This window comes from Otolemur garnettii, unplaced genomic scaffold (assembly GCF_000181295.1).
Source record: "Otolemur garnettii isolate 467f Iridium unplaced genomic scaffold, OtoGar3 scaffold00091, whole genome shotgun sequence".
Classification (NCBI taxonomy): domain Eukaryota; kingdom Metazoa; phylum Chordata; class Mammalia; order Primates; family Galagidae; genus Otolemur; species Otolemur garnettii.
The window spans coordinates 1,712,731-1,735,104 of NW_003852486.1; the positions used below are offsets into that span (position 1 = coordinate 1,712,731).

At 39.5% G+C, this 22,374-nt stretch overlaps 1 protein-coding gene across 1 annotated transcript in view; it reads right to left on the reverse strand.

Annotated features, from left to right (window-relative positions):
• Window positions 1-2,210: 2,210 nt before the first annotated feature.
• IFI16 (interferon gamma inducible protein 16) overlaps window positions 2,211-22,374 on the reverse strand; it is a 26,455-nt gene continuing 6,291 nt past the window's right edge. Inside the window, exons 3-11 of the mRNA XM_023516423.1 lie at window positions 21,790-21,932; window positions 21,060-21,224; window positions 16,174-16,596; window positions 14,582-14,770; window positions 13,279-13,449; window positions 8,180-8,299; window positions 5,229-5,645; window positions 3,684-3,875; window positions 2,211-2,372 (exon numbers count right to left, since the gene is read on the reverse strand). Of these exons, the coding sequence (XP_023372191.1) occupies window positions 2,322-2,372; window positions 3,684-3,875; window positions 5,229-5,645; window positions 8,180-8,299; window positions 13,279-13,449; window positions 14,582-14,770; window positions 16,174-16,596; window positions 21,060-21,224; window positions 21,790-21,932 (1,871 nt within the window). The 3' untranslated portion in view covers window positions 2,211-2,321. The remainder of the gene's footprint in view (window positions 2,373-3,683; window positions 3,876-5,228; window positions 5,646-8,179; window positions 8,300-13,278; window positions 13,450-14,581; window positions 14,771-16,173; window positions 16,597-21,059; window positions 21,225-21,789; window positions 21,933-22,374) is intronic.

The window sequence follows — 22,374 nt, forward strand, 5'->3', positions numbered from 1 at the left end:
GAGGGTACAAGAAACCAGGTTACACTGATTGCATTTGTTCGGTAAAGTCCCTCTTACAATTGTTTTTTTTTTGGAGACAGAGCCTCAAGCTGTCACCCTGGGCAGAGTGCTGTAACATGACAGCTCACAGCAACCTCCAACTCCTAGGCTTAAGCGATTCTCTTGCCTTCGCCTCCTAAGTAGCTGGCACTACAGGTGTCAACAATGCCTGGCTATTTTTCGGTTGTAATGGTCATTGTTTGGCAGGCCTGGGCTGGATTCGAACCCACCAGCTCTGGTGTATGTAGCTGGCACCTTAGCCACTTGAGCTATGATTTTCTGGAAAAGGCAAAAGTGTAGACAAATAGTAGATTTGCACTGGAGTTGGAGGAAAATCCAACAACAAAGTAGAATAGAGCAGGAAATTTCTTTCGTGATGAAACTATTCTATATCTTGATTTTGGTAGCAATTGCATGATTGTATACATTTGTAAACACTCACAGAAATTTCCATTAATAAACATAAATTTTACCATATTCATATATATACATATATACACACACAGATATATTCACATACATATGTATATATTTTAAAGTCTCACTCTGTCACCCAGGCTAGGCTACTATGGTGTCAGCCCAGCTCACAGCAATCTCACACTTCTGGGTTCAAGGAATTTTCCTGCCTCAGCCTCCCAAGTAGCTGGGACTACAGGAGCCTGCCACCACAGCGGCTAGTTTTTCTATTTTTAGTAGAGACGGGGTCTCATTCTCATTCAGGCTGGTCTTGAAGTATTGAGCATAAGGGATCCTCCCAACTAGGCCTCCCAGAGAGCTAAAATTATAGATGTGAACCATGGTGCATGGTACTATATGCATGTTTTACCATAAGAAACATGAAAAATGTACATCCAGTTCGAAGATGGAGTTATGGGTGTTTTTAATATGCTGTTATTTTACTTCTCTGTAATATGTGCCTATAGCTTTTATAATAAATAAAAAAGATGAATATCTTTAGATAGCCCCCCACCTAAAAAAGATCAGGGATTTTCAAATAATGGATACTTCTTATCCATTAGGTTAATAATATCTGGGGTTTGTGAGTGTGACAATGACACAATTAAGAAAACGTTCCCAGAAGTATTTTTTGGGATCTGAATTTGGCATTACCAAAAATCCTCTTTGTATTCTTTGACACAGACACTCTACTTAGAGGTACTTAATGCCTTTTTGTCTTATCTTAAAATTAAAAGCCTTGGACTTTCACAATTATGACTTCCCCATTCTGTCCCTCACAGCTTCCACTTTACCCATACCCCTCCCCCGACATATGCACCCGTTCCTAAATCAATCTCTGTGTCATTAGGAAAGTGACTGTTCCTTTCTTTTCCTTGTTTTTCACTTCTTATGGGTGGAGAAAGAAGGAAAATTATTAACTTTCTAAAACTAACATGAAGACTAAGCAACACAAATGTTGCTATTGCATACAGAATACCAGAGCAATAAATAACTACATTTCAGTTTCAGATATCTACTGAATGGCAGACCATTCCACTCTAAAAAATTAAGTCTTCAGTGTTTGCCTGATGCAGGTCTGCCTTGGAGCAGAACCGGGAAATATGGCTGGAGGGCTAATGAAGAGCTGCTGTACTTGTGGAAATGCATGAAATCAGTTATTTGACATCAGACAGGGCCAGAAACTGTAATATATTCTAGTGCTTTCTTGCAAGCCACCAAGAAATCTCATTTAGCAAATAAATTCTCAATTATGTCCCCTCCAGGAGACCATTCTGAAAAGATGCCCACTGCTCTGGGCTAGAGCAACTCCTTCCCAAGTCACAGGGCTTGGCAGTTAAAGCCCAGGCTGAACATTATCCCTCTCTGCCCTTTCTGTGGGGAGGACACGGCTGGTTCATTATTGACCAGGACCTAATCCTGTAAGGTCATATCCAAAATTTAAGTCCAAACACTGTTTGAGGCCCTCATGACCCATCTTGATTCACAAGGCACAAACTCTTTGGTTTTAAGTAACTCACAAAGAGACTTCTTTTGAAATATTTCATTAGAAAATGTGATGATATTTATTTCTTTTTTCAAATTATAAGACTTATAGATGCAAAGTATAGCTTTTAAAAAATAATAAAACTTATAAAAGCACCCCTAACACTCATACCCAAGAATTAAAGCTAGTATATATACACACACACACACACACACACACATATATAAAATGGTATCTACAGTGTTGTATTTCACCCAGGTACATTTATCTTTTCTTGCACTTAGAAATTGTATCCATAAACATCATTATCCATAACATCCAGGTTTTGGAAGACGTCTAATCAAGTTTCCATGTCTGAATCAGGACCGAGTATTGTCCTGGTCTTGATGACCTTGCAGAAGAAAGAGAGAAAGATAAATCAGTTGAAAAGCAGATGGTCATTCAGTGATTCCTTCACCCACACTGTCTCCTCTCAGTCAGCCATAGCTCTTCTTCTGTTCCCCTCTTACGATTCTCTCCTTATTCTCACCCTCCTCCTTTGATAAGTTCTTGTCATTTGAGTCATGCCTCTCTCCTCTTGCTAGAGACCATGAAATGAGGTGTCCACTACTACCTAGCATGAGCACACGGGGAAGAGCAGGAGACAGCAGGGAATAACAGGAAAGAAGGAAGAGCTCATGTAACCAATGCAAGAGTTTAGGGGAAGGTTCTCATTGGCAGAAAGGTAGGAGGAGGCTACAAAAGATATTCCTGGAGCAACTGCTGTAGAGGAAGGTTTGAACACTTGACCAACGGTGTCCTGAACTAAAGGGATCTGAGAAAATTGTACGTCTGTGTGCTTGAATGTGTCAGTTTTTGTTTTGAGCTGTTTGCATTCCAGCAGTAGCCTTTGTTAATGTTCCAAGAACCCCACATGAATGTATGTGCCAGTGTGACAAAGAACGTGCACTTTGTTGTGTAGATCCAACCACCTCTGTCTGTTGTAGACTAGTGTATGAATATCACTAAAGGCGGGTATATGGTGTTCCGCTTTGCTCAGGGACATCTTCAGTGACTAAAGTCTGTTATGAGCTGTCTTGATAACCCTCTGTGAGAGAGAATTTTCTCCCATTTTATAGATGATGAGCTTAAACGTTCCCAGTGTTAAGCTTTTAGTCAACTAGAAAATTGCAGAGAGCCAGGAGTTGAAATAAACGTGCCTGAATCCAACCCAAAACTTAACTAAATTGTCTTCCTGTTTTAACAAAGTCAATCTGTTCTTCATTGTTTAGCTTAGGTATATTTTTGAGCATCTGTCTACATTTTCTTTTTTTACTATGTTTAAAACTATCCTTCTTTCAAAAACATGGTGGAAAGAATGACAGCTTTTACACACTACATACAGTACAAGGCTTAGTTCTCTTTCCATCTGCTGGGCTTTCTATATAATAGTCACAGCCAACGGTGTCCTACCTTTAGGCTTCTCTAAGCTACAACGGAAGGAGAGTTGTCTTGGGCCACATGTTAAATACACAAACACTAAGGAAAGCCGATAAGCAAACAAAAAAGTCCGTGCATAATTTTCGTGATAGCCACCACCCCAGTTAAGCAAAAAAGTTCTTACATAATCCACATGCGAACCACAGGCCACAGGTTGGACACCCCTGGCGCTGCAAACAAAATAATTTGATGCTTTGGAAGAATCATGTTTCTACGCACTCACCTTCATGTAACTGTGAATTACAGATCTCAGCTGACACTTGCCCATACATACAGGTGCCAATTCAAAACAGATGAGCCTAAGTTTATCACCTTCCTCACAGTCGATATTGGTCAGTCGTCCATATACCACTACTTGCATCTGCCCTGTGTTATCTTTTATTTCATAATAAGTGAATTTATCCATCGCAAATTTCTGCAAAAGAGAACATCAGCTTCTGAAAACTAGATCAAAAATTTTTCACATATATGAGAAATACAGAGTGTCAATCAGAACTCTTGTCTTTGACAGAGAAAGTAGAGCTGTAGGTCAAGAATTACGGGTACCAAATTGTTTAAGATACTTGGTCAGTGAATTATGCCTTTGGAATACTCTCTTGAGCCTTCCTTGTTTAAGGTCTTTATCTACTGAATGTTTTAGCAAAAACTTTCTTAATTTTTGTTGCTTCCACATTGGTACAGCTGAGTTTTTTAAGGAGCCTGGATATAGTGGAATCTGATTACCTTAGCAAGTTTCTTTGATACTGATCCAAGAACAGAGAAGAGAGGCCATTTATGGTTCATTGTGAGTCTGGGAAACATTATTGCAAGTCCTCATAAACTACAGTGTTACTAATGTCATTCTTTATTCTATCTTCTTTATTTAGTCATTCTTGAGCAATCTGCCCAAATCTTAAATCTAGATAATCTAGTCTCCTTGTTCTCACCTACTTTATTCATTAATTCTAGAACCACATATGTATGTCATTTCAACAGAATGTACAGAAAACATCATGGGTGAAAGCAAAACATTCTAGAAGACATATAGGATGGAGTATGGAACAATACTATAATTGAGAAGTTAGGTCAGCATTTACTTAATGAAAGACATACTGTAAATCTAAGAATTCACCAAACTTCTTTCCACTGTATTGTCCCTATTTATAAATTAAGAGATTAAACTATAAGATTTCTCTAGGCTTTTTACTTTAATGTTTTTCCCATTATTTAAAGTAGAAGTAAATTTTTCAACAATCTTCTAACGAATGAAAGAATGGGAAGGGGGGAGGGCACTCTGGAGTCCAGAGGGCCAGAACCCTAGCTGCATTCTAGAGCAGAGTGGTCTATTTGATTTCTTACTCTGGCCGTAATAGCCAAGATACAGGCTTGGAAGGGCAACTGTTGATTCATATTTAAACTAAGTTGTCATTGATAGATATGGGGAAGAACTCAGAGAAACTAATCTGAAGGACATGTGCATTGATATGAACTCTGCTCTGTCCTGGATCAGAGTGGCTGTGAATGTGTCATCACAGCTGATAAAATGTCATGGTTTCTGGTGAATCTCTTAAGGAAGAACTTGCATGGAGATACCTTGAGTAAGGGAAGGTTAAGAGATTATGTGTCCCATATCCTGAACAGGAAAGACTCTACCCAGCCATTTGTGGTCAGGGAGGTGCCTTGACTTCCTGTGTTCAGTAAGTTGACCAACCTCCAGTTGAGAAATTAAGACCTTTTTAAAATGTGGGGTTGCAAAATAAATTTCATCAAAAAAATTCTGTGGGCTTACCTTATTGACCAGGAACACCCCATTCACAAACTTCCCTTCAGTTTGTGAGTGAAGGTGGCTGATTTTGGGAGTTCTATTAGCTTGGATCATCAGGCTTCTTGGGATCTCCATCGTTCTATGAGCATCCAACTTCAACACGGAGGTATTGAAAGCGTATACCTCCAGAAACTCATTTCGGACAACATAATTTGATATGGCAATGATACTCTTTGGAGTGAATATCTTTTTTAAGGTGACGTTAAAAACCTTTACTCGGAAAACTTTGCTCTCAGTAGCCGCTGTGGCATGAAACATCATTTTCTCCTCGGTGACTTCATACACAAACAGTTCTGTTACTTTCAGCACCATCACTTCTATGGGTCCCTTGTGGTAACCTTCTGTGAAAGCTTCTTCAGACACAGCCCTTGGGCTTGACGTCTAGCAAAACACAGACACAATTAAGACAGGCAATAGGGGGTCACTTCTAGTGAGGGCCATCACATTACCATTATCTACATTTTTACATGTTCTTCACTTAAGATTGGAGAATGTTTCTAAAATCACAGACCTTCACTACATTTAATGATGTCAGTGAAAGCCCATAAAATACTGATCACATTTGGCCAATGGGGCACGGTTTCTTACCAGTTTTGAGATTTTAGATTTTTCCTTAATCTAACTCTTTAAGTGTCGATTTTTTTTTGTTTTTGGTCGGGTTTGAACCTGCCATCTCCGGTATATGGGGCCAGTGCCCTATTCCTTTGAGCCACTGGTGCTGCCCAAGTGTTGGCTACTGACAGAGAAGTATATGAGAGAACTGCTTGAAACACCCCACCTGGAGTATGGCTTCTGAATAGAACTGTCTTTAACTATGCCAAAACACCTGGGCTAGGGAAATGATGCCCAAAACATAGCACTATGGATACTCAAAATTGCTTAAAAATGAATCACAGTTGTTTTAACCTGTGTACACTTTAATGCATATACAATCTATGCCCACTAGATGTTGAGGTTTTGATTTCCATAAAGTCAAATTTGAATCCTGACTTTAATACTACCTGTCTGACCCTGGGGAAGACTTTGTTCTCTAAATAGGACTTGTTTTGTCCTGTAGAAAGGGGATAAGCAGTGGCATCCTCACATGGCGTTATAAAGAATAAGTGACATCATGTATGTGAAGGACAAAGGTTTTAGAGTCTAGAACTCAGTAACACTCAATATATGCAAATATCTTACTTGCCAGTATTTACCCGCAGTCTACTGGGGCTTTGTATATCTGCTCCAAAGAACAGACATTTCATGGTCAGTGCTGACTGTGTGGATGAAAACCTTGTATGGAGGCAAAATGCAAAGTACACTTAGTAAGAGAAGCCCTTAAATTCCAGCTGCCATGTAGGGTATGGAAATTTCATTGCCGAGACTGTGTCAAGCTATTGTCTTTTCAAAATGATATAAATCTTAAAAGTGCCATCACAGTAGCAGGGTTTGTAGGCTGAAATTATGATCTTTACTTGTATAATATTTTATAAATGTAGGTGGTATTTTCCTTCAGAGTAAATTCCCCACTACCATAGCCTGTCTATGCATGAATCATATCATTCCATGTTGTTTATTTCAGGGACCATTAATAACATAAACTAAAGGTAATATTCTGTTTATGGCTTAGGATTGAAAAATCAAAAATAATGCTGGTACAGAGGAAATAATTGGGAAAAACTGTGATAAATAAGAGTAAGGATTTCCTGCTTATGTGGTGAATCAAACAAAATGGTCAGACACCATTTTTGCAGGTGCCTGTGAAGACAGCTGGACCCTCCAGAGAAGAAAATGACTGACATGTGTGTTTGGGCAGATGAGCCTGCCCTGGACCCCGTGCTCTCGGGAGATTTCAGAGCAGCTGAATGATTCCTATGGAAGCAGAATTGTGTTGCCTATGGCAGCTAAAGTCTTAGGAAGTGTCACTTCCAAACCAACATGTATGGAACAATTAAAATGGAATTGAAATGTCCATGCATGTTATTCTATCAGCAGACAGACGGAGGGACTGATGTTTCAAAGACCACTCAAGGGCTCTACTTGTAGACAACAGTCCCAAGATGGCAACAGGTACAGGTAACTAGTTCTGCCCGCCCCAAACCAGGAGAGATTATAGGGGGAAATGCAGATTTTTTTGAACTAACAAAACAAAACCTATAACTGACAAAATCTATTATGTAAGAAGCCTGTTCTCAATTGGTGTGTGTGGGATGGTGCTGGGGCCTGCAGCCTGGGTCTGTGTGCAGCGTGGGCCTTTGGGAAAATCTAGATAACAGTGGGGACAAAACGCTCCCCTTGCCTTTCTCTGTAGATGCTGCCCCACTCACTGCAGACAACCATCTTCCGGGCCACGGGTGGAAGTGACAATCCTGGTTACGTCATGGCAGAACAAAAGCAGTGTTCGGAAACATTGGCATGATGTGCTCTATTGCAGGAAGTTTTTTCAGTGAGGTCTTTTTCTGAAGAAGAGATTTTACTTGGCCCAGAAATCCATCAGGGCCAATGAAGAGATGAGAGTAAGGGATTCTGAACAAAGGAAGTACCACATGTCAAAGCAGCTGATATGGGAAAGAGAAGGACTTTTGGACAACTACCCTAACGGAGGGTCATTATCATAGTGGAAAGTTATGAAAGAAAACTGTAATGTAAGCAATGAACATACGTTATATTCATTTGCCCTTCTACTCTCTTAACGCTTGGGCCAACAATAGACAACAACGTTTCTGAAGACTGAAATGACACCATGAATACATATCTTTTGAGTAATGAAGAATGTGAAATCCAGCGACACGTCCAATTACATATTGATAAATGATGAAACTTACACAGTAAGATAATGAAACCATGTTTAGTCAAAGAGTAAAGGAGAATCTCTTTCAAAACTCTGATCAACCCTTATGTTTGAGGGAGGCAAGAGCAGAGGAAACAAGAGATACCTGGCCGGGGTTAGACGGGGTGTGTTGATATGTCCCATGAGTGTGAGGATTGCCCACAGGTAGTGCGCCAGCTCTGGAGACTGCAGAGGACATCCCTGTTCCTGAGGCAGCTCCTTCCTTCTGGAGGAACAGATTTGAAAGATTTAATATTTTCTTTTATGATAGAAATTATTTTTTCTGCGTTTTTCTACATTTCGAGTTGAATGTGGTATATGAGTTTTTTCCTTTAAAAAATGTTTTTTTAACAGGATCTTCCCTCTGCTAATTTCCCTGGATACTGGCATTAATTTAGCTTCCTCCATCCACATTTCAGCAGACACAGGAACCAGCAATATAGTCTTTGGCTGGGAAAGGTTGAAACACAGATGATTGAAATTTCATTTATCTTAGATTCCTGGCTCAGCCTGTGTTAGCAACTGATGTGACCCAGCATGGTCAAGCACTCGTCTTGGGCTTATTTCTGGATGGATAAGCCTCCTTGGTGATAAGGGTAGCAAATGTCAGCATAAAGACAGGTGAGCTGCTGTATATACGAGGCAACCAGAATTCTTTTAGGAGTTATAGTCACAATGACAGGTGTTCTAGGCCCACCTGGGGAATTATCAGTACCTGGCATTTCATGCCTTATAAAAAGGAGGACAAAGAGTGTCTGTAAAATCATATATTTTGACAACCACGAATCGCAACAGCGAAAGCTCATATCCTACAGTTTACATTGATGTCAATCTGCCATAGTTTTTCTCCCTTCTGAGTTTGAGTACCATAACTGTTTTGTCTCATCTGCTGAAAAAGTGGTGGGTGAGCAGGGCTGGAGGAGCCTGCAGCTACCCCAGGCTCCCTGTTTGGTGCAGTCTCCGACCTTTCTTCTGCCTCTCCTATCAACAATGTTTTTCCATTTAAGTATTTCCAATTATTATGTTTTGAATGTTCGTTTTGATTTTCTCTTGTGTAGAAATGCCTACTTACATTATTCTCATTTCTATTTGGTATCTAGAAATCCTTAATATGTTACCTTTTTATTTATTTTTTTCCTTTTTTTTTTTTGTTTTGAGATAAAAGTCTCACTCTGTCACCCTGGGTAGAGTGCAGTGGCATCGGACCTCACAGTAACCTCAAACTCTTTGGTTTATGTGATCCTCTTGCCTCTGCCTCCCAAGTAGCTGGGCCTACAGGCGGCTGCCACAACGCCCAGCCAGTCTTTCTTTCTTTCTTTCTTTTTAAATTAAATCATAGCCGTGTACATTAATGCAATCATGGGGTACAATGTGCAGTTTTATATACAATTTGAAATACTGGTTAACACAGCCTTCACCGCATTTTCTTAGTTATTGTGTTAAGACATTTATATTCTACACTTAGTCGATTTAACACGTACCCTTGTAAGATGGACCATAGGTGTGGTCCCACCGATTACCCTCCCTCCACTCATCCCCCATCACCTCCCCTCCCTCGCCCCTTTTGTGTCTCACTTTGCTCAAGCTGGTCTCGAACTCCTGAACTCAAGCAATCTACCCACCTTGGCCTCCCTGAGTGCTAAAATTATAGGTGTAAGACACTGCACCGGCCCCTTTTATTTTTATTTTTTTCAGTATTTTCAACATCAGTTAAAATATACACTTCCAACACCGCAGGTGAATTTACATGTCAAAAATATTATCTTGGATTAGATAACTTTTTTTGGTGGAGCTGAAACGCTAGGTCGCTGGCGTAGGCCCATGAAACTGCCAGGCTGCGGATCGCTGTAGAAGCTCGCAGAGGGTATAGTTCCCCATAGGTGCCGGAAAGCCCGTTGTCTCAGTCAGGTAAGGCTCCCCATCAGGAGGAGCCAGTTGTCTCAGTCAGGTCAGAGGTGGCAGAGCCTCTCAAAGGGGCAGCAGTCAGTCTTAGTAGAAGCCCCAACTAACTTCCCCCGTGGCTATTTATAGAAGTGATCCCGCCTCTATTTACACCACTGGTGTGGAGACTGCCAATCAGTGATGTATGTATTCGGATGCTCTCCTGTTTTCTAAGGAGAGACCAATCCCTTCCCCATTCCTTTATTACCGAGGGGTTTCTTTTCAGGTATCTCCTATATTTTTTTCTTTGATTTTTTTTTTTTTAAATCTCATTAGATTTAGGAATAGAAATCGTTCTTTGGTACACAGTGGTAAAGTCAGGGCTTTTAGTGTACACATCACCAGGAAAGGATGGCTTTTCAAAATCATTACTTGTGTTTTTCCCTTTATAAGAATGCCTCTCCTAGCATTACCCCTGTTCATTATACATGACGACCTATGTGCTGTTCTTGTTAAGACAGACAAGGCAGGAGACATCACAGGTAATAGTAGTCTGCTTCTGGTTCTGGATCCAAGATTAAAGTACCATATCACAGATAACATCTTTGAGGAAACCTATGATGAGTAAGGGCAAGGTCTTTGTGAGAAGACAGTAAATCATCATGAGACGTCACCCACTTGACAGGCAACTTAGGGAAGTGCCTGGGCAATAAAGGACAAGTGGCTGGGCTGTGTGGCATGCTGAAGTGCATAAGTCACAGGGACATTGGCCCCTCCCTAGGATTTTCATGCTTACCAGGGGATTAAGTGCAGCTAACTAATCCCTATTACTACAGAAGTATCTGTGTCCCAAGCTTAGACAGGGGCTTACTGAGCACGCATCACATCTCATCTTCCACTTCAGTCTTCTGAGAATGCACAGTGTGTTCACTTATCTCTTTGAAGTAGCAGAGAAAAAACGGACCTGAGCTGCTAATGATTTGGCAGAGACTCTATCCACAGTTACTTGGGCCAAGATGACAAATTTGTACTGCCTGCCAGCTGATCCAGTTGATTAAATCTGTACAGACCATGGTAGGAAATATGTAACAACAATTAACAAGAAAAACAAAAACTCCCACAAAAATCCAAGCACATACTGAGAGCCTGTGTAAAATGTAAGCCTGTTTGCAGCTGGCAGGTGGAGGGGAGGTGTCCAGGCTGAAGGCTGGTCCAGCATGCAGCTTGGGGGGCTTGGGTGGGAACCTACACAAGAGAACGGTGACTTAACGCTCCTCTTGCCATTCTATCAATTGACTTCCTGCTCACTGCAGACACAGGGCTTCTGCTCCCAGGGGCCAGTGACTGCACAGGCCACGTGTGGGAATGTAAATGCACTCTGGGATAGGATGTGACGCACAGATGTGAACTTATTCATACAACACTGTCTTCTGCTCCATGGACAGGATATCCATGATCTCAACTCACTTGTAGGATTGGAAATGTACTATAATTACTTAGAGTCATGATAAATATTATAAAGGAAATAAAGGGGCATGAGAAGGACAGAAAGGGACGACCTATTTTATTCTCAGAGGCGAGTGTCAGAGCTTCTTTCTTGAAGACAGGTTTCTGTAGGGCAGGAAATATGGAAGGACCAGGGAAGAGACAGACCAAGGAAGTACCATACAGGAAACACCCTGTGTGGGGAAAAGCAAGAATTTTGAAAATAAGACTTGAAGTATGTTTAGAAAGCAATGGCGAAGCTGTGAACAAACACTTCCATGTGAGCAAAGAACACACTCTTGTACTGCTCTCTCCATCTTCGCCTAGTTTCCAAGTCTTTCTTGACAACTGGACCACAAATCAAAATGACATCTTTAGGTGAAGAATGATTTCATCAGCATATTCCTTATCCATAGTAAAAACCAGACAACCTACTAGCATTTCTACAGAAAAATGAAAGCATACAGCCAGAGATTATTTGAGAAACTGTCAAGATTCTGATTATCCCTTTAATTATGCTAAAGGGAGATGCCAAAAATTGCAACAGGTAGGTAGTACCTTAGTTAACAAACCTCCACTATATGGGTGGTTATGGGCAGAGGAAAGAATAATTCTATTTTTGGAGAGTGGCTTCCTTATTAGAACAACCTCTGATCACCCCTGGGCACCTCTTTCCTTTCGAGAAGGCTTGCAGAACCTGGGAAACGCAAACAAACCCCAAATGGGGGGCTCTCTATTCTGAAATGTCCATGAATAAATTACTGCCATTGGTATGTCTAAACTCCTAATCTAAAGCCACACAACAAGCATTGATTTTATAAGCTTTAGATCTCACTGAGGCTGGCTATGAATCCTGACTATAACACGAATTTTGAGAAGTTGGGAAGATTTTAAACCTCTGCGCATGTCAAAATTATTTTATATGAGTTGGAATAGAAAAATAGCATCTTCTTGACTATTGTCAAGAATGAATAAGAAAATGTATATAAGGAACACATATTTTAGAACAGACACCTAATAGGTGCCTGATACGTAGAAATATATTCTCACCAAAGTATATTATTGACAAAAAGTAGAACTACAGTAGCTGTCATTGCTGTTCACTGTTTTATGTGGAGACTTGCAGATTAGCTCCTGCCCACACACAGAATCCTGCGCTGTGCTGACTGTTAAGGGAAACTCCTGATCAAAGCAGTATGGGAGGCACCTTTTAAAATAAGCCTCTCTATTCATGTCTGTGAAATGAGTAGTTTAATCTCACTGACCAGAGGACCTCTAAAAGGAAACGATCAGAGACCTCATCATTTCTGTAGTCTTGCGCCAGTGAAAGTTTGCCAGGGGAAAAACTCTAATTTGGCACCTGCAACATAAGGAGATTTTTGCTGATGACGATACGAGGGGCATGGATTTCCAACAAGGAAATAATGTACGTAAAGATATGGAATGTGGGAAGGAATTTGGAAGGTGAAAGATAAAGCCAGAAGTATTACCTGTAAACAACGGGGAAGGGGTGAAGGAAACTGGAATGAAGCGTCTCCACCACTCTCATCTTCATCTACACTTTTCAAAGCCCTCTCCCTCCCCCTCTGTACTGTCGCACCTACATGAAATAGGAACCCTCCTAAGGTCAGCAAGCATTTATCTCATACATGCACACCTTTAAATAGCAAAGGATTATGAGCTGGTAAGATTCCAATGTATGCATTCAATGAATGTATCAGTGAATTAATTTCATAAAGAGATTGCACACAATGAGGGATGAGAGGAGACCTCTCTCAACATTCTGATGATCCGATTTATGACTGGAAGACATGAGGAATGGGACGGAGGAGATTGTACCTTCATGCAGAAACTGCTGGTTGAGGCTTTTGGAGGCATCGGAAAAGTCATGAGATGGCTCTGAATTGGGGGTGTGCCGCCCTCAGGATGCTGTGGAATCTCACTCCGCTCCTCAGGTTGACTCGTGGTCGCGGCACCATTATTCTTCTGGTTTGGTGTTTTTTTCTTTACCTGAAAGTATTCATCGTTCTGTTAAGTGGATGTCAATATCAGAAAAAGCACGATATACTTTTTTTCATTTCTTAGAATATCCTTTATAATGGCATAAATGTATTCATGATCTATGTACAAATGACTTAATAAAAAAAAAAGAATATCCTTTATTAGGTTCTAATTGACTTTAATTACCTATAAACATAGCATGTCTCTAATGTATTCCTGGAGGCTATAGGCAAAATTTTTTTTGCTAACATGTAAAATGAATAGGCCTTCTTCTGCATACAATTGTTCAATTATTTACTTATGGGTTTTCCTTTTTACAATGAAAAATCCATTTCTATCTTTACGACAAAGGGCATCTGAACAGAATGAATGAACGTTCTATTCCTAGAACGAATAAAGATTCGTTGTTATCAGTCTACTACCACTTTCTTATTCCCATCAACATATACAGGGTATCACAATGGTATAATTTATAGACTGTTTTACAGTTTTGAAAGACTTCTGGTCCAAAGTCTTTCTAATATTTGTGTTTACCTTGCTAAGAAAAATAGTACCTACTATATATTGATTTCTCATAATGTACAAGGAACTAAGATAAGAAATATACGTCCATAATCTCATTAATTTTCTGATCAATTTGATGAGATATATTTAAGCTATTTTTCCAAGATCATGGAATAAATGAGCCAGATAAAGACTAATTCTCCTATACTCCAAAACCCTTGCTTTTGACCAATACATGAAATTAGTGCTATGCCCTCCTAATTTTTCAAATACTTTAGCATTTAGCAAAGAATTGAAATCCTGTTGAACCCTATAATAAATGTCATTATCTTAATATACTGGAATAAGTTTCCCTCTTCAACAGGACTGTGAGGTTCTCTCATTCCTTCTGTTTGGCTCTGTGGATATATATTTTATTTATTTATTTATTTATTTATTTATTAGATATTTATTTATTTCATTTTTGGCTGGGGCTGGAATTGAACCCACCATCTCTGGCATATGGGACCAGCGCCCTACCCTTTGAAGCCACAGGTGCTGCCCTTGCTCTATGGATATAAAGAAGGCATCTGGTTTTTGATACACGTGAATCATTTTGTTCTTTGGAAAAAGAAATATTTCCCTATTAAGTTCTCACCTGAATGAAACTATGCGTTTCAGAAATCAGTTTTGACGTTTCATTCCTTTTTCTCAGTTGAAAGCAAAAGAGCTGAAGCTTATCCCCTTCCTCACAGGGGATATTGTGACATTTTCCTTTCCCCACTACTTCCATGCTTCCTGTGTCATCCTTAATTTCATAGATTGTGTTGTCCTTATTTAATGTTTTCTGCAACAGAAAATAAATATGCAATTCCTGAGGACATATTTAACGTCCACCACACAGATGAGACATTCCCCTGTGAGGAGTCTCAGGACAGCAAGTGCTAGCACTATACAGATATACAGATGTGCATGGGCCTTCTGCCAGGTTTTCTCAGCAGGCTCTTCCTTATTACATTTTTTAAGTCTTTCATGTTCCAGGTATTTCTCTGACAGTTATAGAATAATGAGTTATCTTCCTATGTTCACTATTTCCTCTCCAGGATAGCTGTGTTTCCCCAGCACCTCTGTACAGAGGAATCTGCAATCCTCGGCAGGCTTTTTTGCCCTTTGCCTCTATGCAGAAAGGATGGCCATCTGCTACCACTATTTATTCAGTATGATTTCAGAGATCTGTAATGAAAAGAAGGCTTCTAATAACTCCCAAATTACTTTTTCTACCTTTTCCAGTTATTGAGTCCTTCCAATAAACATCTGCTTCTGAGCTCAGGTACTTGAGCTCAAACTTTACAATTTCTTGGCCACCAAGGATATTACTCATCAATTCTAGAATTGTGTTCATAACTACGATCACTTTAAGAGTGTGTACTGAAAATAATGTAGGTAAGATAAGGGATCGTTCTACAAAACAAATATACTATGTTGTGAGATATTGACCGTATGAGAAATTACATGAATCAATAGGGCATAGATGGTTTGGGGCGGGAGGGGGGGGTTTGAATGACTCATGGTAATTAGTTCCATGAAACTGTCTAACATAGTAGGAAAACCACTCTGCTCTTTTTTTTTTTAAACTGACATATCTAAATGAAGCATTTAGATTACCTGACCTTCGATGTATCATCAAATTTATATTTCTCGGTTGTTCAATTTATTTTATAGATGGACGAGTTTCGTTTGTTTAGAACATTGTCCTAACTCGTGCTTGCCTTTGTGTCCCAAACTTGATCAGTTAATTCATTTCTTGCTCTGACTTAAATGCCAGAACGCCAACCTCGAAGGGCAATACTTCGATTGAAATGAAAATAGAGAGATTATTCTTACAGTTGAGGTAACAATCAGAAATATAAGTTTAGTGTCTGCGTATGAATCTAGACCCAACAACGTCTCTAATTACTGGAGCTTAGAACATATCATCAGAACTGATGAAGCCTCAGGGTTTCGAGAGAACATTTTTCTAAAATCTGCAGGGTAAGACTTTGAGAAGGAAAACCTGGAAAAGAGAATACTGACAATTTCCATAATTCCCAGTCTTATCATGAGAGAAGACTTTATCCACTTGTTAATGGCCTTAAGAGAGTCCTGGGTTCGAATGTTCAGTAAATAAGTGAAACTTCATTTAGCACCACAAAGGGCTTTCGATTTCAGGTGTTGGAGGAGAACTGAAACAAAACGATTTTGAGCACTTACCTTACATAGTGTGAATAACCCGTATATGAGAGTTCCTGAAGCTTGTGTTTGAAGAACACGAATCCTCAGGGTTTCCTTTGCTTGGCTTAGTATGCTTTTGGGAACCTCAATCTTTTGGTCAGGACCAGCTTCAGACACAGAAGAGGCTTCATTTACCTCCAGGAGACGTTTATATTCCAAATAATCTGATATAGTAAGGATTTTATTTCTGGTGAATTTTTTCTTTAACTTGACATTAAAAACCTTCATATGAAAGTAATTGTTTTGTGTAGCCACGGTAGCATGAAACATTATTTTTTTCTCCTTTTCTGAGGACTCATATTCGAATGGACCTGTTGCACTCAGTACCATCACTGTCATTGGGCCCTTCTGGAGATAATTTGCTTTGGTGGCTGCTGGATCTTTGGCCTGTGGTTTTGGCTTCTGTGTATGATAGCACGGGAGAAAAAAAAGGAAATTTTTGAATGGGAAATACCGAACCACTATTCAGTGACTTCAGCATGACATTTAGAGATGTATAGAGCTGTGGCCAGGATGGAGGGTCACTGAGCAGGGCAGCAGAACAAGTCCTGAGCTGGGGTCACAGTCAGAGCAAGTGACAGAGGAGCCTTTGTGAAAAGCGGGAGAACATTTTGTGAGAGAACAATCCTTAAGAAGTAAACTGTAAGAGTAGCAGAAGAGCAGTGGATTTGGAGAGCACTGCCATGAAGAATTTTAAAGAAGTTTTAGAAAAAAAACAATACATTGTAATCTCACTCTTAACAGGTTAAAGTGTAAGAACATCAAAGTTGACAAATAAAATCAAAAGTCTGAAAATGGAAAATGGTGCCTACCCCAAAGGCACAGATATGAAGATTTATCACCAGGTAAACAGGGAATTTTGAGAGTATAACTCATAGTTCCTCTATTAAAAAGCATTTGGTACTGTTGCAGCAGGTGGGAACACATGTCCCCTGAAGCCTTTATAATACTCTAACGTTAGCAGTTGCAGAGTAGAGACACTCTGAGGACTGCCATTTCCATCACCACAGTATTTCCCAATGTCCGGGCTCTAGCTCACTATCAGAAACCTGAGATCAGGAGGATTTGTCTTTAATATCCTTTCTCTGTAACATTCTGGTCTTCTTAAATTGCAGAAGAACATTTTAAATAATGGGGAAGTTGTATATCAATAAGAAAAAGAAAAACTGATAAGAAAAATCCATAAGAAAAATTGTAAGAGGCCTGGGTGGGACTCATCCACAATCCAGCAGGCTGTGGGTGCCCTGGCCTGAGATGCCGTAAACAGTGATCACCTGTAGGTGACTGGACTTTATTGGATGGGACTTCTCATTAATATGCCCAGTTCAGCCTAACTTAGTAAAGTCCTTCCCCTAGTGCAAGTTAACCAGTTAACAGTAGACTTATAAATGAGAGAATTAGTAGTAACAGACATCTGCTACCTTGTAAGGAGTCTGAATACAGAGCACACAGGAAGGGAAGTGGACAGCTACTTAGAGAGAAATAATAAGACAATATATTATAGAATACCATTTTCAGAAAAACTGTGTATATAGTTGCACAGAAGGAAATCTGAGAGGGTATGGAAAAGACATGTAGTGTAATATTGTGCTGCAATAATATTATGCTTGATGATGTAAATTATGGTGATTTAAATCTGAATAGTTTTTATTGATTGCCTGGTTGTGAGACTTTAGTACTTTTTTCTGAAATAATCTTGTATTAAGAAAAAAATATTACAAGAAAGAAAGGACGACAAAAAGCTGGTATCCATGTTACTGAAATTATTCCATAATATCAAAAAGGAGGGAATTATCCCCAATGTAATCTTTGAAACCACTATCACACTAATACCATATCCAGGAAAGAACACAGCAAACACAGAAAACTACAGCCCGATATTCCTTATGAAAATAGAGGCAAAATTCCTCAACAACATACTAGTAAACCAACTTTTCCAGCACATTGAAAAAATACTCCACCCAGACCAAGGAGGCGTCTCCCACAATACCAGGATGGTTCAACATACTTATATCAATAAATGTGATTTGCCACATAAACAAAAGCAAAAATAAAGACTACATGGTCATCTCAATGGATGTAGAAGCATTCAACAAAATCCAGCACTATTTCAAGATAAAAATTATCAACAAACTACCCATAGAAGGAACATATATCAAGATTGTAAAAGCTATGTATAACAAAATCACTGTCAATATCATACTGAATGGGGAAAACGTTGAAAGTGTTTTCCCTAAGCACTAGAGCAAGAGAAGGATGCCCATTGTCACCACTAATATTCAAGTTAGTACTGGAAGTCCTAGTCAGAGCAATCAGGTAAGAAAAAGAAATAAAGGGTATCTAAATTGGGACGTGGAGTTCAAACTATCACTTTTCACTTGATGAGATGATCTTTTAACTAGAGGGACTCAATCAAATACTTGCAAAAAGAGAATCCTGGAATTGATAAACAAATTCAGCAAAGTCTTAGGATACAAAAATCCATGTACATAACCAGTAGCATTTTTATATAACAATTACAATTGTTTAGAAGCTGAGAGTCAAATCAAAGATTCAATGCCATTCACAATAGCTACAAAGAAATTGAAATACTTGGAATATACTTAACCAAGGAGGTGAAAGATCTCTACACGAACAACAAACCAATGGAAAAGCAAATTAAACTCATGGCTTGATAGAATCAACATTGTTAGAATGTCCACATCACCCAAAGTGATTTACAGACTCAAAGCAATCCCCAACAAGATACTATTATGTAGTATCATATTCAGAGATCTAGAAAAAACAACTCTATGCTTTATTTGAAGCAAGAAAAGAGCCTCAAGGGTCAAAGAAATCTAAAGCAAAAAGCATAAATCTAGAGGTATCACAGAACATTACCAGAGTTCAAACTATACACAAAGACATAATAACCAAACAGTGTGGTATTGGTTCAAAAAAGAGACACAGACCAATGAAAGAAAAAAAGATAACCCAGATGTAAAACCATGTCCTACATCCGACTGATCTTCAGCAAAGCAGGCAATAATGCACATTGAGGAAGAAAAGCCCTATTCAATAAAAGGTGCTGGGGAAATTAGATAGGCACATGCAGAAAAACGAAACAGGACCACTATCCCTCACCACTCACAAAAATTAATTCAAGACAGATAAAAGACTTAAATGTAAAACCTGAAACCATGAAAATTCTAGAAGAAAATATATGGAAATCTTTTATAGGTATTACTCCGAAGAATTTATGATGAAGAATCCAACAGCAATTATAGCAACAACATTAATAAATAAATGAGATTTGATTAAACTGAAAAGCTACTGCACAGTTAAAGAAATAATCAATACGGCAAATGGATAACCCATAGAATGGGAGAAAATATTTGCACACTATTTATCTGATAAAGGGCTAATATCCAGAATCCACAAGGATCTCAAACAAATCAGCAATAAAAAATTAACAATCCCATTAATAAGCAGGAAAAAGTCATGAACAGATGCCTTTACAAAGAAGATAGACAAATGGCCAATAAACCTATGAAAAAGGCTCAACATCACTAATCATCAGGGATATAAAAATAAATTAGATACACCTTACCCCAGTTAGAATGGCTTCTATTAAGAATTCCAAAAATGATAAATGCTGTTGTGGATGCAGAGAAAGGAATGCTTATGCACTGTGTAATGGGACTACAAATTAGTAAAACCTTCATGGAAAACAGTGTGGAAATTCCCCCAAGAACTAAAAGTAGACCTACTATTTGTTTCAGCAATCTGACAACTGGATATCTACTCAAAGGAATAGAAGTTATTTTATCAAAGATGTGGAATCAACCCAAGTGCCCATCAATTCATGAATGGATGAACGAAATGTGCTATATGTATACCGTGGAATACTACTTAGCCATAAAAAGGACTAATCAATGCATTTTGCAACAATTCGTATAGAACTGGAGATCGTTATCCTAAGTCAAGAATGGGAAAACAAATATCACGTATACTGTCTAATAAATTGGAATTAACTGATGGGTATGGAAGTACACAAAGGAAAGTGAAACTCAGTAGAAATCAACCAGAGAGGAAGGGGAGGAAGAGAAGGGCAAAACCCATCAAGCAGGTACAGTGAACTCTACTGAGGTGATGGGCATATTTAAAGCACTGACTCAAGCCATTTAACAGAAACATCTGTACACCTTTAATAGTTTGGGGACAGAAAACCTCATTAGTAATCAAGCAGTGGGGAGTGGGACAGAATGAAATCCCATCTAGTGGGTACGATGAACACTATTCAGGTAATGGGAATACCTACAGTTACAAATCAAACACTACAAAAGTGGTCCATGTAATAGAAACACCCGTACCCCTTTAACTCTGTGAAACTTAACATTTCTACCAAAGAACACCATGAAGGTATGTTGCCCAGGTTGATTGTAGTCTTAGAGGATTTTCTAAGAATAAAACTTCAATGTTGGGATCTATATAGTGAGTAGCAATGGCCAGGTAAGAGTTCTCCAGGTGAAAGTAACAGAAAGGAGTAAGGTGTTGGTCAAAGAAACTTGAAGCAAAGAGAAGAAGTGTGAAGGAGCAGGGAGCAGTGGACAGTGAACCAACAGCTGTATCCCCTGGACAGTCATGGACCCTAGAGCTCTTCCTATCCCGAACAACTCAACACAGAAAACATTCTGCACTCAGCACGAATGTCAGATTTTATTAGCCATATCCCTGGGAAAGCAAAATATTGCAAGGTAGTGAAACCTCAGTATATGTTTGATTAACTTACTAATTATTGATGTTATTTTTAAGCAGAAGATAAGGTCAAATTAGTGTATTTTTGACAGAAGAAACTGAAGCAAAGGGGGCCAGCACGAGGATACCTTAGTTGAGGCCATTTTGGATGGATCAGCTGAGGTCGGGGGAGGTGGAGGATGGCCAGTGGCTGTGGGCATACTGGCTCCTGGAAGACAGGACGGCTGAGTCTGCTCTTCCGACACCTTACTCTTTTTGGTCCCATCCTTTCCTTTGCCTGTGGTTTTTCTTTTCTGAAAGTAATTTGATTTTCCTTTTATTACCTTCCAGTGTCAAATGAAGCAGAGCACATTTACCTTACTAGGAAGTAGGTTTATTATGCTTATCAAGGGGCTTCATGAAAAATTGAGGGGCTTTGGTCCATCCCTGGCCAGTTGTAAGAGATGGACACATATCATTCCTTTAAACAAAGGAAGAGGAAAATTATACAAATCATTTCATTGCTCTTTTTACCTCTGTTGAGGGATGTGCTGACTTTTAAGTAGAAACCAGGACTTTATAAACACGGGCGAAACATTTTCCTATCTGATTCTCAAATTACCACTTCTCTCCGCTGGGGTTGAAGATGTACCAAGGTCATACGTACATACACTGGTTTGCTAAAGTTTTTATTTCATTACCTTGTGCAAAGAAAATGATCAATTATTAGATAATAATCAACTATTAGGTAATTTGCTGAATCGTAAACTTGATGGGAAACCAATGAAGACATCACTGCCTGATGGAGAGATTGAATGAGAGGGCCTAGCACAGTTACTTCTATGTAACTTGGCACCTGTTGCTCTTCCTCAGTCTCACCTGAGGTCCAAAAGTCACCTCTACTTCCACAGATGTGACAGTGTGGCTTGTGGTGGGTGCAGGGTTAGCAGGACCATCTTCATCCTGCTTGCTCTTTTTTGAGAGGATTTTTCCTTTTGCTGGTGTGGATCTCCTTTTCTTAACTAATGCAGAAAACAAGAGGACATATAAGCCCAGAGCTGCTGATCTCAGAGAGCCCCACTAATTCCTCTCAGCTCCCGCTGAGGGCTCAGGGGTGCTTCAGGCTGCCTCCACTGCACCAGCCCAGCCTGGGCTCAAGGTGACCAGAGACCACAGTCACAGCACAGGTACAGACACTGTCTCCTGGTGCTCATTCCTTCCTGTACCCCTCCCCTGTGCCCTGAGCACCTCCTTCCCGTCCTCTGAACTGCAAGAGATCAGGCAATCCCTCCCAGTCCTGTCTCCTATCATTTCCTTTGGAAAATCAAAGATTGTCCTGCTGCTGCTTAGTGGTGTTCTCCAGATGATCTGTACAAATGACAGAACCAGTGAGTGCAGATGCAAGACAGATTTTCAGTGTGAAATATGGCAGTTTGGGACTCCTGATTTAAAAAAAAAAAAAAA